Raw genomic sequence first — 12,459 nt, 5'->3', positions numbered from 1 at the left:
CTGCTCCACTCTCAGCTACATGGCCTGCAGCCTCATACATTTAATAGAAAGGTCGCTTTTCTCCTAAGCTTTATATATATATATATATGTATCATGTATCATGGGTTCAAAGTAAATGTTGAGGAGTCAGGCTCACTGAAGAAATATTATTTTTCTAAACTGGTAAAGTCAGGGGATTAATAAAATTCCAACAGACTGACATAAGTTTTGTGTGTGGGGTTAGTTTACGATTTACCACTTTTGCCGAAGCAACGTGAACCCAAACTCTTCCGCCCCCTGGTGTTCAGAGCAAAGAAACGCACTCTTTCATAAATGGACGTAAACTTCCTCTGAGCCGATGTGAAGCTACCTGAAACAACTGTTCAGAACGTAGAAAGACAAGAAAAAGAGACTAGGACTCGCCAAGCTGTTCGTCTTTCACGTTCTCCCAATTGAAAACAGTACTAGCTAACCAGAACTCAGTTTAAAACTATTTTGTATGGAACGACAAATGTAATGCTGCATGTTAGTACGATGCGTTTACACGGCCATTAAACGTGTTTAGACAAAAAAAACTGTTTTTTTACGAAATAATGGACCCTTAGTGCAACAAAGGTCACACAGCAAATTTGGGGCAAAAGCTGAGCGCAACACAGACATCAAAAACAAAAAAAACACACACACACACACACACACACACACACACACACACACACACACACACTGGTAAAACTACATCAAATAAAATTCGAAGAAATACAAACGCAAACACGTTGTAAAGATAGAGCATTCTATCACTATGTGGCTGCAACTCAGAAATAAAAATACATCAAGCGTAACCAACGTTACAGGGACACACACACAGTTACACAAAGCACGCTAGAAAGCTTACAATCATACAGCTCCTTTATGAACAAAGGGGGGCTTGACAGAAAAGGTTTGGGAACCTTTTGATGACGCTTCATTTTCATTGACCCCATGTTTAAACCTTGGATATTCATGTTGCATTTCATTAGTACACATAAAGAACAGAGAGCACACTGTGGTGTGGTGTAGTGGAGGTTTGAGTCCTTCCGCTAGAGCCATTGGAAGCTGAGTGGCATGACTGCTTCTCTAAGCACTACTGGTCAGTTAACACTCCTCATTCCGCTTTAAACGTGTGTTTTCACCCAATAAACCGAAAGACCTCTGCTCAGCTAGAGAAACTAAATCTGAACCTGCAGCCGCCGCTGAGTTCAGGCACAGTTCGTTTCCCGTCTGAACTGCGCGCACCAAGCTAGCGGCACCAGCTTCACCGTATGCTGCCGAAAACAGCTAAAACTTAACATGAAGTTCCCCAGATGAAAGCCTCCTGCTAGAATCCCTCGCGTCAAAAACACGTTGCGTCAGTGAACGCAAAAGATCAAAATAGATCCCCGGGTCCCTGCGGGGAGGGGTTATTGTGTTTCTGAAGTAATGACAAGATCATTATTACACCATGCCGGCAGAGGAGACACCGAGCAAGATAAAAAGGAAGAAATGTTCGCAAATGACAGCTGAGAGAATCCAAATAGCCCGGTGTGGGTGATGTTCTAAACTGCAAAACTTTAAGTTTTGTCAGATTAACGAATGCCAGGAGCTCTGTGCATCTCTTAAGTCTTCCACAGCTCCGTCTTTAATTCGTTTCTCATCATTTTTTTTCCAACTTTCTTTTCTCATTACGGCGCTCCTCCCTCGCGTCCCATCTTCCTCTCGCGCTCCTCCTCCCCAGATCTCCCGTCCTGTCCTTATTTTTTATTTCGTCTCATGTTTTATCTTCCCCTCCTTCAAAGTGAGGGCGGACGCAACAAAATGGCAGCAGCAAACGATCGGCATGCGACGCTGAGCAACGGATGGCAGGGAAGCAACAAGTTCCGCCACGGAACAAACAGATCACCATAAATAAACCTCCTCCTGTCACACGGCCTCTGGCGACGAACCGCGCAGCCCAGCTGCTCCAATCAGGGAGCTCGGCTGTGGTCGCGTGACAGCAGCGTCCCTCAGCTTCGCCCTGTTCGTGACAGGCAGGGTGAGCAGGAGAAAGGAAGGGTAGATAAAAAAAAAAAAAATGATAATAATAATAATAAAACAGAAGCCTCACAAAGGAGCAGGGAAAGAGGGAGAGGAGGGCGAAGGAGAAGGAGAGCTGCTGTCACACCACGGAGGTAGACGAGAAGGGGGGGAGATGGAGGGTAGCGGGAGGAAGCAGGTTCGGCGGAGAGGGGAGGGGAGGGGAGGGGCGAGAGGAATGAGGCTGAGAGTGTGTGACAGAGACATCAAAGACGGAGAGGAAGAGAAAAGAGGGACGGGCAGGAGTAGACAGGGAGATGGATAGGATGCCTTTGAGAACTGGCTGTGAAGGAAGAAGGGGCGGGGTGTGGGGTGGTGGGGGGTGGGAGTGATGAAAATTAAAGAAAGCTTGCTTCTTAGTGGGATATCACAGTGTCTCTCGGAGGAGCACCCTGCCGACGCTCCGCTGCAACGTGACGGGGAAAAAAAGACGAGCTGAAAGTGTTGATTAAATAAACGGCCGATCCCTACGAGACGACTAGTAAAGGCTCAGATAATGAATGACAATCTAGTAAAACACATAATGACACAAAATTGATAAAACAAAACGCAAGATATAGCTGTTATAAAGCCAAATAGTGTGTGTTGCTTATAAATAGTAAAAATTTAGAGGCATCATATCTTGTTGAAAGCTGAATTTTATTTAAGAATTCACACTTGATTAGTTTGGGTCTCGAGCTAATAGTCGAAGGTGGTGTCAGTGTTTAATCTTTAAAGCTGCTTCTTCCCAATTAAAAATAAAGTTAAAAAAAGAATAATCATTCATTAGAGGTATTCTCTACACAACAGAAAAACATCTGACAACAAAACCCTGGTGGAGCTTTTTCAGCGACTAACAACAGAAACAAGGACTAGGAACCTTTGGTAAATTACACCAATAGGCCAAAACAGGTGACGACACTGACCATCTTGTGAAAATGCAACGTTCTGTTGTGAAATCTCTGGACCTGACGTTCATGTGGATGTTACTCAGACATGTAGCACCCACCTAGACCAGAGCTGACAGCCCTACCCCCCATAGCAATGACACTCCTTGATGGGAACAGCCATCCCAAGCAGGATGAGGACTGACACAGACACACACACCAACCCGGCTTAGGAACAAAAACGTGAAAAACAGCACAAGGTGTTGACCTGGCCTCAGAAACTGGTCAAGTACGATCAAGTATGGATGATCCACAGAGGCCCCTCCTTTCATCCCGTAGTATAGTATCCAAAGGTCCCCACTAACAACATCCTGTTACCAGACACCACAGAACACCCTCTGAAGGCCCATGTCCATTCTCAGGTGAGTCACATCTCTTTTGGAGGCACAAGGGTGGTCATAATGTGCACTGACCACCAAAACGTCCCTGATGGTCGTGCCAAGTGGTGGAACTTTTCAAAGGAACATAAACTTCACGGGTGGGGCTGCAATCCTGGCTGTGTACTCATAGCTTATCTCAGGGTCTGTCCCCTCCGTCCATCATTTTCAGCTCTTTAAATCTGCCTTTTTACTATGGCTTGTCTCTTTTCCAGCACAAAGTGGAGACACCACATCTCAGCATGGCTTCACTCCCCTTCATGCTGCATGCTACACTATTGTTATTGCTGTAAAGCCTTCTACATAACCACCACCTACTGGACTCATTTATACACGAGCAGCACAAATATGCCTTCACAGGTTTTAGTCTGTGGTGCACATGCAGAGAACCAAGTCTAAAAGTACTGTATACAGTATACTTTTCTGTGGAGAGGTCAATAATAACAGGGAATTAAATGCTTGTTCTTGTTACCAGCAATAAACGTCAGAAAGATTGTTCAACTTGGACGGGGCCAACTGTTTGCAACAAACTAAAGTTGGCAATTTATTCTACAACAAGCCTGAAACAGCTTTTTAACACAGAGCCTGATCACCTAAATCAGACTATTTCACTTTGACAGCTGATAATAACACTCATACATCACACATCCCACTTCCAAATATGAGGCATTTCAGCTCTAGAGGGAACAAATGAACCAGCATAAACTTTCCACAACAGGAGTCGTCAATCATCAGCGCCGCGTCGGCATCAGGTTTCTGCACGACGGCGACACGCCGCCTAACAGGAGGCCGTTCTAGAGAAGCCGAAGGATGTGATGATTCATCGTGTGTCATAATTCAAAATAACATGTTGCAGAAACGACCGGGCCTGACTGAGCTGTGCGTCGTCGCATTTGGAATCCGCTCGCGATCCGTGTCGTCCGGCCGCGTGGGAGCGAAGGGAAGTTTATTAGTCGAAAATGTGCGCTCTGATGTCGCAAGAAAAAAAAAGCATTTGTGTCAAGTGTCACTATAAAGTAGATGCACTGAACGCATTTGCAGCTTGGGAAGAATGGAATTTGCTCCTAGAGTTAAAACTCTCTCTCCTTAGGAACACTCTCTAATCACACTGCTGACAAAGTATTAAAAGAATGGAAGGATAAAATAGTCATTGATCTCATCACCTTCATGCTGCCAATTTCTTGTTTTCGTTGCCCAATTCCAAATGTTTCTGATCCGTTCGTCCTTAAACTTAAGAACTGGCAATATCTTAGTTGTATCCTTATTTAAGCAAAACTACGTTTAAACTGTTGAAGTTAGTTTGTGTGTGGCAAACTGTTCTGGCATTCATTCGTGTGGATGTTACTTTGACATGTACCACCTAGATCAGACCAGACACCCCCCACCCTGTAGCAGTGACACTTCTTGATGGCAGCAGCCGTCCCCAGTAGGATGCAGCCTGACACAGACACACACAAAACCAGCACAAGGTGTTGACCTGAAATTCACTAGATCCCAAGTATCTGTGGGATGGAATCACTGGAACAAACCTGATCCACGGAGCCCACAGAACCAACCACCCATGGTTAAAGTTTTCACCATCTTCTAAATTTAGACTGAAGCCGAACATTTTGAGCCAAATCCAGCAACATCTCCTCGTTCTCCGACACAAAGCTCAAGTTAAATTATTGATATCTGGATAATTAATAACCGGGGGTGTCTCGTGTTAACACTGATTTGAAAGTAGTGTAGAGCGATGCTGATTCTTCCTGAGACAAGGTTATTGTCATCAATCAAAAGGTTATCACTCACACATTTTATTCCCTTATCACCAAGCCCACGCCCAGATAATAACCAGACTAATCGCTGTACATAGGTGCAGAGGATGACAGAGAATATGAATGAGACACTACAGTCGGTCAAGAAGAAGGCTTGAGTTTCACGCAGAGGCTGAACGAGCATCGGAGTGAAATCATCTGAGGCTGCTTTGCAGGATATTCCCTCTGAGTGGTGTCTCTGAGAGAGGGGGATAGAGGAGAATAATGTGTCCTGAGACATCTCCCTGATTAAGGATTTTCAGCTGACACGGTAATTAAATATCAAGAAGCTGCACAAGTCTCTCTCTCTCTCACACACACACACACACACACACATACACACAGTTCCCCGCTCATTCCAACACTTTACGCTCTGGTTAGCAGTGTATAATTCACCAGAAGAGGTCATTTGCTGATGGTTATATTATCACTCAAACACGCTCATCGTTCACGTTCCCCCAAAGCCGGGACCCAAATCCTCCCGTTTGGAATTTCACACTTAAATCTGAGGCGCAAACTGTCGCACAAGCGCACGTGCGGATCCGCTCACCTCTACGAAGATGAAACATGGGATGATGGAGTAGCTGCGCAGGGTGTTGTTGGAAGCCATCTTGTCTCCTGCCGGGAGACGTGCTCTCAGGATTCAGCTCACTCTGAAAAGACAGAAACACCAGGTGTCAGCTCTCGTTTGTGTGACGTTGACGGCGAAGCAGAGGTGACGTTCCTAACTGTTCCAGTGGAGCTTAGATGTTATCGGGGGTGCCCAGAGAAAAGGACACGCCGTGAGTGATAAGGACCGACTGCCGGCAGACAGAAAGCATATTTAATGCAATTTATTCTGTTTCAAAGGATTTAGGACACTTCATTTGACTTTCTGATGTCTTCATGCAACTAAGATAGAATATCGACAGGTGAGGCAGGGGTTTCTTTTTGAACAAAGCGGGATAGCAGATTTAATCTGCACATTGAAGCCAAACAAATTGGTTCTAAGTCTAGTTTTAAAGTTCTGAATGAGCAGTGGGGACTTGTAGTACTGAAAAAAGCAATCTGGGTTTCCTTGAAGGCACATTGCCACTCATACAAATCTAGTTGCCTTGGTTTCAGCTTTGTTTTTTTGACCAGGCTGACTGAGGAATTTCACAAACCATTTAACTCTTTAAAGCTTGAACGTAATCACTGGTGATACATTAAAGATCGCTGATTTGAGTTACCGTAACTAACAGTGGTTTGCGCTACTGACAATATCCAAAGTGTGGCTGAACACTGCGAAGTTGTGCTTTTGTCCTTAAGACCTCCGTGACGTCTCAAGGGTGTAACTATCTTCGTTTTTACCAACAGGTTCTTCTAAATGAGTCAGTGCTTGGTCTCATTACCGTAATGGCAGCTTTTTCCAAAAAGTGCAACTTCCCAGTGTTCAGCCACACTTTTTGGCTGCCACGAATTTTGTCCATCTGTGAGTTACGGTAATTCAAATACCGCAAGCTTTTTTTTCTGCGCAGGTGGATGCTCAGGTCTTAAAGGGTTAAGAAGGCATCTCTAAAGCCTTACACAACCATCTGAAGACCAACGTACTGTGCTTTCAGTTATCTTCGTTCTATTGTGCCTCCAAAACTATTGTGACTCATCAGAGAATGGGCCATCTGAGGGTGTCCTGTGGTGTCTGGCAAAGGAATATTGTTAGTGGGTTGAGGGGAGGGACCTCTGTGGTTCACCCCACAGATGCTTGATCAGTTTTTATCTAGCGAATGGGGGTGTTGCGAGGGTGCCTGGTCTGGTCTGGGTGGGTGGTACATGTCCAAGTAACATCCACATGAACACCAGGTCCAGACGTTTCCCAGCAAAACACTGTATTTTCACAAGACGGTCAATATTCCCCAACATTCTCCTTCTGCCATCTTGTTTTCCTGCATTTCATTATGGCCTCTAACTGTCACAAACAATAATGTGGCAACTCCCCACAGAGGATTGCAACCTCATTAGTGAGTCTGGGGGTGAAAAAAAAAAAGTAGTAAATAAGAGCATGAGAGCTGTGCTATTTGATTGTCTGCCTCTGAACCAGGCTGACGTGGTTTCTTCTATCCTGTGCCATCGCTTCCACTCACTGAACACTGACGGCACGAGGATGAGGCGTCTAACAGCTCTGGCGAGTGTAGATAAGTTTTCGAAGTGTTTAAGGAGGGCTGGAAATGTCAGTGTCTGATGTGGTAATTGTTGATTTACTGGTATTAATAAACCAAGGCCTGACCTCCTGCAGATCTATTTAATGGTCATGAATGTGTTATGGGGCCGTAATCGCCCTTAATTCCCCAGTAAAGAGTAACGTTCCTAATTTGAGGCTCCCTCTGCTACTACTGCGCAATTCTGAATAATGAAAGGCAGCGTGTGAAGAGAGGAGAGGAGAGGAGAGGAGAGGTGAGGAGAGGAGAGGAGAGGAGAGGAGGAGTTTTGCTACAGAACCAAGTTGGAGAGAAATGCAGCAGTCTGTGGAGTTTTCAAACCTTACATTTATTAACGAGTTTTTTCCAACTGGTGCTTTTTTGTCTTTTCTTTCATGTGCCACAATATGAATTGCTCTCGAACAATAGCAGCTCATTATAACCGCTGGAGAGATGACTGAGCCGCGTTCAGTATCAAATGTTAAGAGACCACATTTTTGCTCGAGTGCTAACAAGGAGAGAAGATGCATGTTAATAGCGAAGGGTGTATTTCTGTGATGGCTGGCTCTCACTTCGACGTCGCAGCACAGCATTCGATAGAAACCCAGGACGAAACAGTCAGGCTGATGAGTGATCACAGCGGCGCTCACAATTTCACTGAGCTCAAGGCAAAGTAAACGTGATAAAAAGCAACCAGAGCCGTAATGGCCGCACAGCCTTTTAGAATCGCGGAAGTGTGTCGGTTTCACTGCATGTGCGTCTCTGGTTCCTGCGTGATATGTTTGTAACAACTTATTTGTGTCTTAATAAGAGCTAATGCCAAGAAAACCCAAGGAGTGAAGAGTTTACTCTGTGCATAGACCGGAATCACAGATGTCATTCATTCATACTTTTAAGTAGAGATCGACCGATATGGATTTTTCGATACCGATACAGATTTTTGTTATAGGCCGATACGTGCTGCAGATTTTTCTGCTCTTATGGATACATGCACTTTGCTGGTAGGTTGGGGCAATGTACGGTCCACAGCGCCTCCAGCAGCACAGGGCTGCCTGTGGATGTGCCTGTCTGTAAATCTTTCCAGGGGGAAAAAAACCCACGTGTCGGCCAATACCAGTCAAATATGCAAATATATACATCGGCCGATCTCTACTTTTAATGTCATTAAACCATAAATGAACAGATGGAGAACATTTGTTATATTTGGATTAATTGCAAAGCTACACGCTTGTCACATCCTTGATGATTTACCAATTAAGGTTGTTGCGTTCTCATAGTGCTGCAGTCATAAACTTAAAGCTGCAGTGCAAAATCTAAACACATAAAAGACTGTCTCTTACAATAAAGCACTTGCCAGACAAGTTCACTCAAAGCTGTAAAGCCCGTATTGTAAAGTGTGATGTAAAAATTAACGTTGAGTAGCCTACAGCACGATGGGCTATGCTACAAAACAACTGATTAAAGAGAAATGAAGCCTTCAGAGGAAAGATTACCATCTGAAAGTGTGTAAACACCTAGTTCTTGCTTCCAAAACTGAGAGCATTTTCACACCAGGTCGGTTTGTTTGGGCTTGCAAAATGGAACAAATCTACCAGGTTGAGACTGGTTAGAGAGGGTGGTCTCAGCCAGCTAGAAGTAACAATTCACGTTACCCACAGACAGGTATGACCTATTATTCATAAGCTTTTAATTGTATATCCAAGCAGTTCACCTGATATGTCTTTGAAGGAGAAGATGCATTTTGGAGATATCCAACTACCTATTCACAAATATATTTTTCTTCCAAAGTTGTCTGGCATCAGCAGTATGCCTCAGCATGTACGTTAAAACATTGTTACCTGCACATAGCGTAGATGTCTAATCAGCGTGAACATGCTCAAATACAGAACCCTGGTACATGAACCACAGACAAAAACAAAAGTCAATGCCCACTAGGTGTTGTACAAACTAGTCGGCTTGTCGACTTCATTTCTGTGTCATGATGACTTCAAGCATCTTAAAGCTTTAAGCACCATGTCAACTAGTCACTGATCACATGACAATAACAACATTGACATCTCCATGAACACAGGTGAGTAGCTCAGTGGGTCAGTGCAGCAAACAAGTAGCAGTTAAGTTTGTGGAAGTACTTCACTAAATATGTAAGTTAGTCCTGAAATACAACTAAAGTATTACTGAGGCCATATGAAAAGGCTTCTTAGTCCTCCCAAAAGGAGTCAGTTAACAACCCGACTAAATGCCCTGCAGTAAAAGAGAGAAGGCTGCAAATCAACAATTTGTTGGTGAATTTTGATATTGAAGATATTAGACCTTTAGCTGCTATACACAGAACAGGCTTCAAAGAAATACTAACCCGGCCACACTATATTATCTTACAACACTGTAAGCCGTACTATTATGCTGATCTATAGCTGCTGGTGCTGAGTTGCAATCTGTTTTTATACGGGCTATACATATCTGCAATGCACAGTACGTAGTGCATGATCTGTGTGTTCTCAGCATATGCATTCAGGCCAAGGAATGAGGTCAGGAATATAGATTTCATTGCTGCAAAACATAATTTTCTACTGTGTTACTAGTCGTTGTTGACTTGAATTTCATCTCATAGGTACCCCATAGCGCCCACAATCGTTGATTTCAAATTTGATTATTTTCCTGACTGAAAGCACGTAGTGTTGGGAACGTGCGAGATTGCACTGTGAACACGAACTGAACCTAAGTTATATGCAGTGCAGCAGTGTAGCAACATTGTACATGTTACTACCTGAGTCGGAATGAAATATAGATGTGAAGGCATCCTCAAAAGGTAAGCAAGCAGACATGGATTACTATTGCTGTGGCTTACTCTCACTAGAGAGGGCTGAAAGAACAGAAGGGACTGAAGGCAGACTTAGATGTAGCCGAACTGCCAGTAGGTTCAGACAGAAGTTGCACGGTGCGCCTTTAAACAACGATACAACTGCTATCCATCAAGAATCTATTCACACTTGCCAAGAGCAGATGAGATTTCCAACAATGAGGAAATAATTAGGGAACACCTTGCCTGGTTCTTTTAAACTAACAAAAAATCCCAAATTTATCCATTCATACTATAGAAAGTAGTATAAGGCCACACACCATACTTCATGTTAATTTAACTTTCATAAAACCTATTTAAAAAAAGAATTCGTCTCAAGATGTGTATCAATGTGTTTTCATATTTCTATTGGAAGTTAGAAGAGAGTATTTCCAGCCATTCCCCAAACTGTTTTATAACAGCCACTATGCCGTGCTGCTTGATTATGAGTCACAAACTCCCAAAACATGACATTTCATATGGAGCCCGAACCATTTGTTCACACTCTATTGCAAACGGGAGTATGAACATAAAAATGTGGGAAACATCTCATTACGTCAGGTTATATCACAGAGGTCATTAAGTTTCCCGTCACTGTTTATAATTCAGGCGGGGAGGCCGAAACAAATGTATTGACAACATTTTCAGATCAATAATTTGTGTTTGCCGTATTCTGAGTACAGATTGAAGACCTCATACAAAGCTGCACCAGTAACAAGTCTCATCTCGATTTAAAAACAAACACTCCAACCTGTCATTAGAGGCAGGCAGACAGTGATAGCAGGTCTAATCAGTCCCTAAGTGCCTGTCCAATCTCATTTAACACATCCAGGCTGTTCAAGTCAACATTAGATGCCAACAGTCGGACCGTTCATCACTTCACTTGAGGTTCAGCTAAATAAATGAGTATAAACAAACGCCCATTAATTACAAATCAGCACCCACCATCTCACCATGTGACCCATAAGGCCTTTTTATATGCAGGTAAATGTGTGACTGCTCACAGGACCGTGTTGCAATTCATCTCCGTCTACCCTTACAGGATGATCAGCGCAAACCTTATTTCAGTGTCACTGCCAAGCTCGCATGTTCAAGGACACTTCAGCCGAGTGGATAGCTGAAAGATGAGGCTGAACCGGGGGTTTCCAGTCTACGGATGTGCAGACACCCACCTGAGAAGCCTCACGCGCCACAAAATCCATAAAAAAACATTAGCCATGCAATCCATTTCAGTGCACATTAATGGCGTCATCAGCCTCCACTGAGTTTTCATATCATGGGAGGTGGAGAAGCGTCAGACACACAGAGGAGAATGAACGGCCATGCTTGTAATGTAGGAAAGACTTCTATGGCTATAGCAATGCCGTTAACATCTGATACTCCATGATAAGAGGTCTTTTTTTGGCTTTGATCGAGCCAAAAAGTAGAGACAGGTTTTTCAATGGAATAGTTTCCTAATGAGCAACAGGGTATATTTTGTTTTTATAGATTCTACCTTGAGTGTATTAAATGTAGAACTTAACATTTAGACCTTTACAGAACGAAATTGCACTTTTGGACTCAATGCAATGCAATACCCTTCATCCAGCAAAGATAAAGTGCAGTGCTTTGTCAGTACTCTTGAAACAACGGTGCAAGTGTGCTAACCTCACACTAGTTGCACAGATGGTGCAGGTTAGCTGACTGGTCTTCAGGCTAGGAGGTGTGTTGCCAATGTTGCAGCGTTCAGGTGTAAAATAGCTAGACTTTTTTAACATCCTAGGCTTCTTTTAACATTTACAATACCTATGGGTTTAGCTCTACCAACAAACTATCAACAGATCTAGCCTCCTGGAGCCAGCCTCATACAACAACAAAAATGACTGGCAACATGATGCTACAGTCTCTCATTGAGCAGTGGTGCGCCCTTGTGATACCCGGGTCTAAATACTAGGGATGTCCAGATCAGTGTCGGTAATGGGCTTCAGCCAAACCTGACCTTTTGAAGTTATAAAAGAGGAATCACATGACTAAATATGGTTGTTGTGTGGAAGTTCTTTGAAAAATCAAGTTAGCCAGCCAGCAATTTGTAAATAGTGCAATACAGATGTTTGGCGATGTGGTAGTAGGCGATCATCATTCAATACTACCAACTTGATTTGCCACCTACACTCAGACAAAGGCTGCCCCAAAACAATGACAACAACAAAAACTTAAAAAGAACACAGGTTTTCAGCGTGTTGGAGCCAAAGTATGAGATACCTTTTTGACACTAAATTAGCTTTGACAGCCTTATTTATTGGACTTAATGCTGTCGCACAA

General features: G+C 43.5%; 1 protein-coding gene across 2 annotated transcripts in view; it reads right to left on the bottom strand.

The window, feature by feature from the left end:
- Positions 1-12,459, bottom strand: part of plppr1 (phospholipid phosphatase related 1) — a 48,655-nt gene that overhangs the window by 22,433 nt on the left and 13,763 nt on the right. For both annotated transcript variants that reach the window (XM_047570409.1, XM_047570408.1), the window contains exon 2: positions 5,717-5,819. In XM_047570409.1, the coding sequence (XP_047426365.1) occupies positions 5,717-5,776 (60 nt within the window). In that variant the 5' untranslated portion in view covers positions 5,777-5,819. The remainder of the gene's footprint in view (positions 1-5,716; positions 5,820-12,459) is intronic.

The sequence above is a fragment of the Mugil cephalus genome, chromosome 19, assembly GCF_022458985.1.
Source record: "Mugil cephalus isolate CIBA_MC_2020 chromosome 19, CIBA_Mcephalus_1.1, whole genome shotgun sequence".
Classification (NCBI taxonomy): Eukaryota; Metazoa; Chordata; class Actinopteri; order Mugiliformes; family Mugilidae; genus Mugil; species Mugil cephalus.
This window is presented reverse-complemented; position numbering and strand designations above follow the sequence as displayed.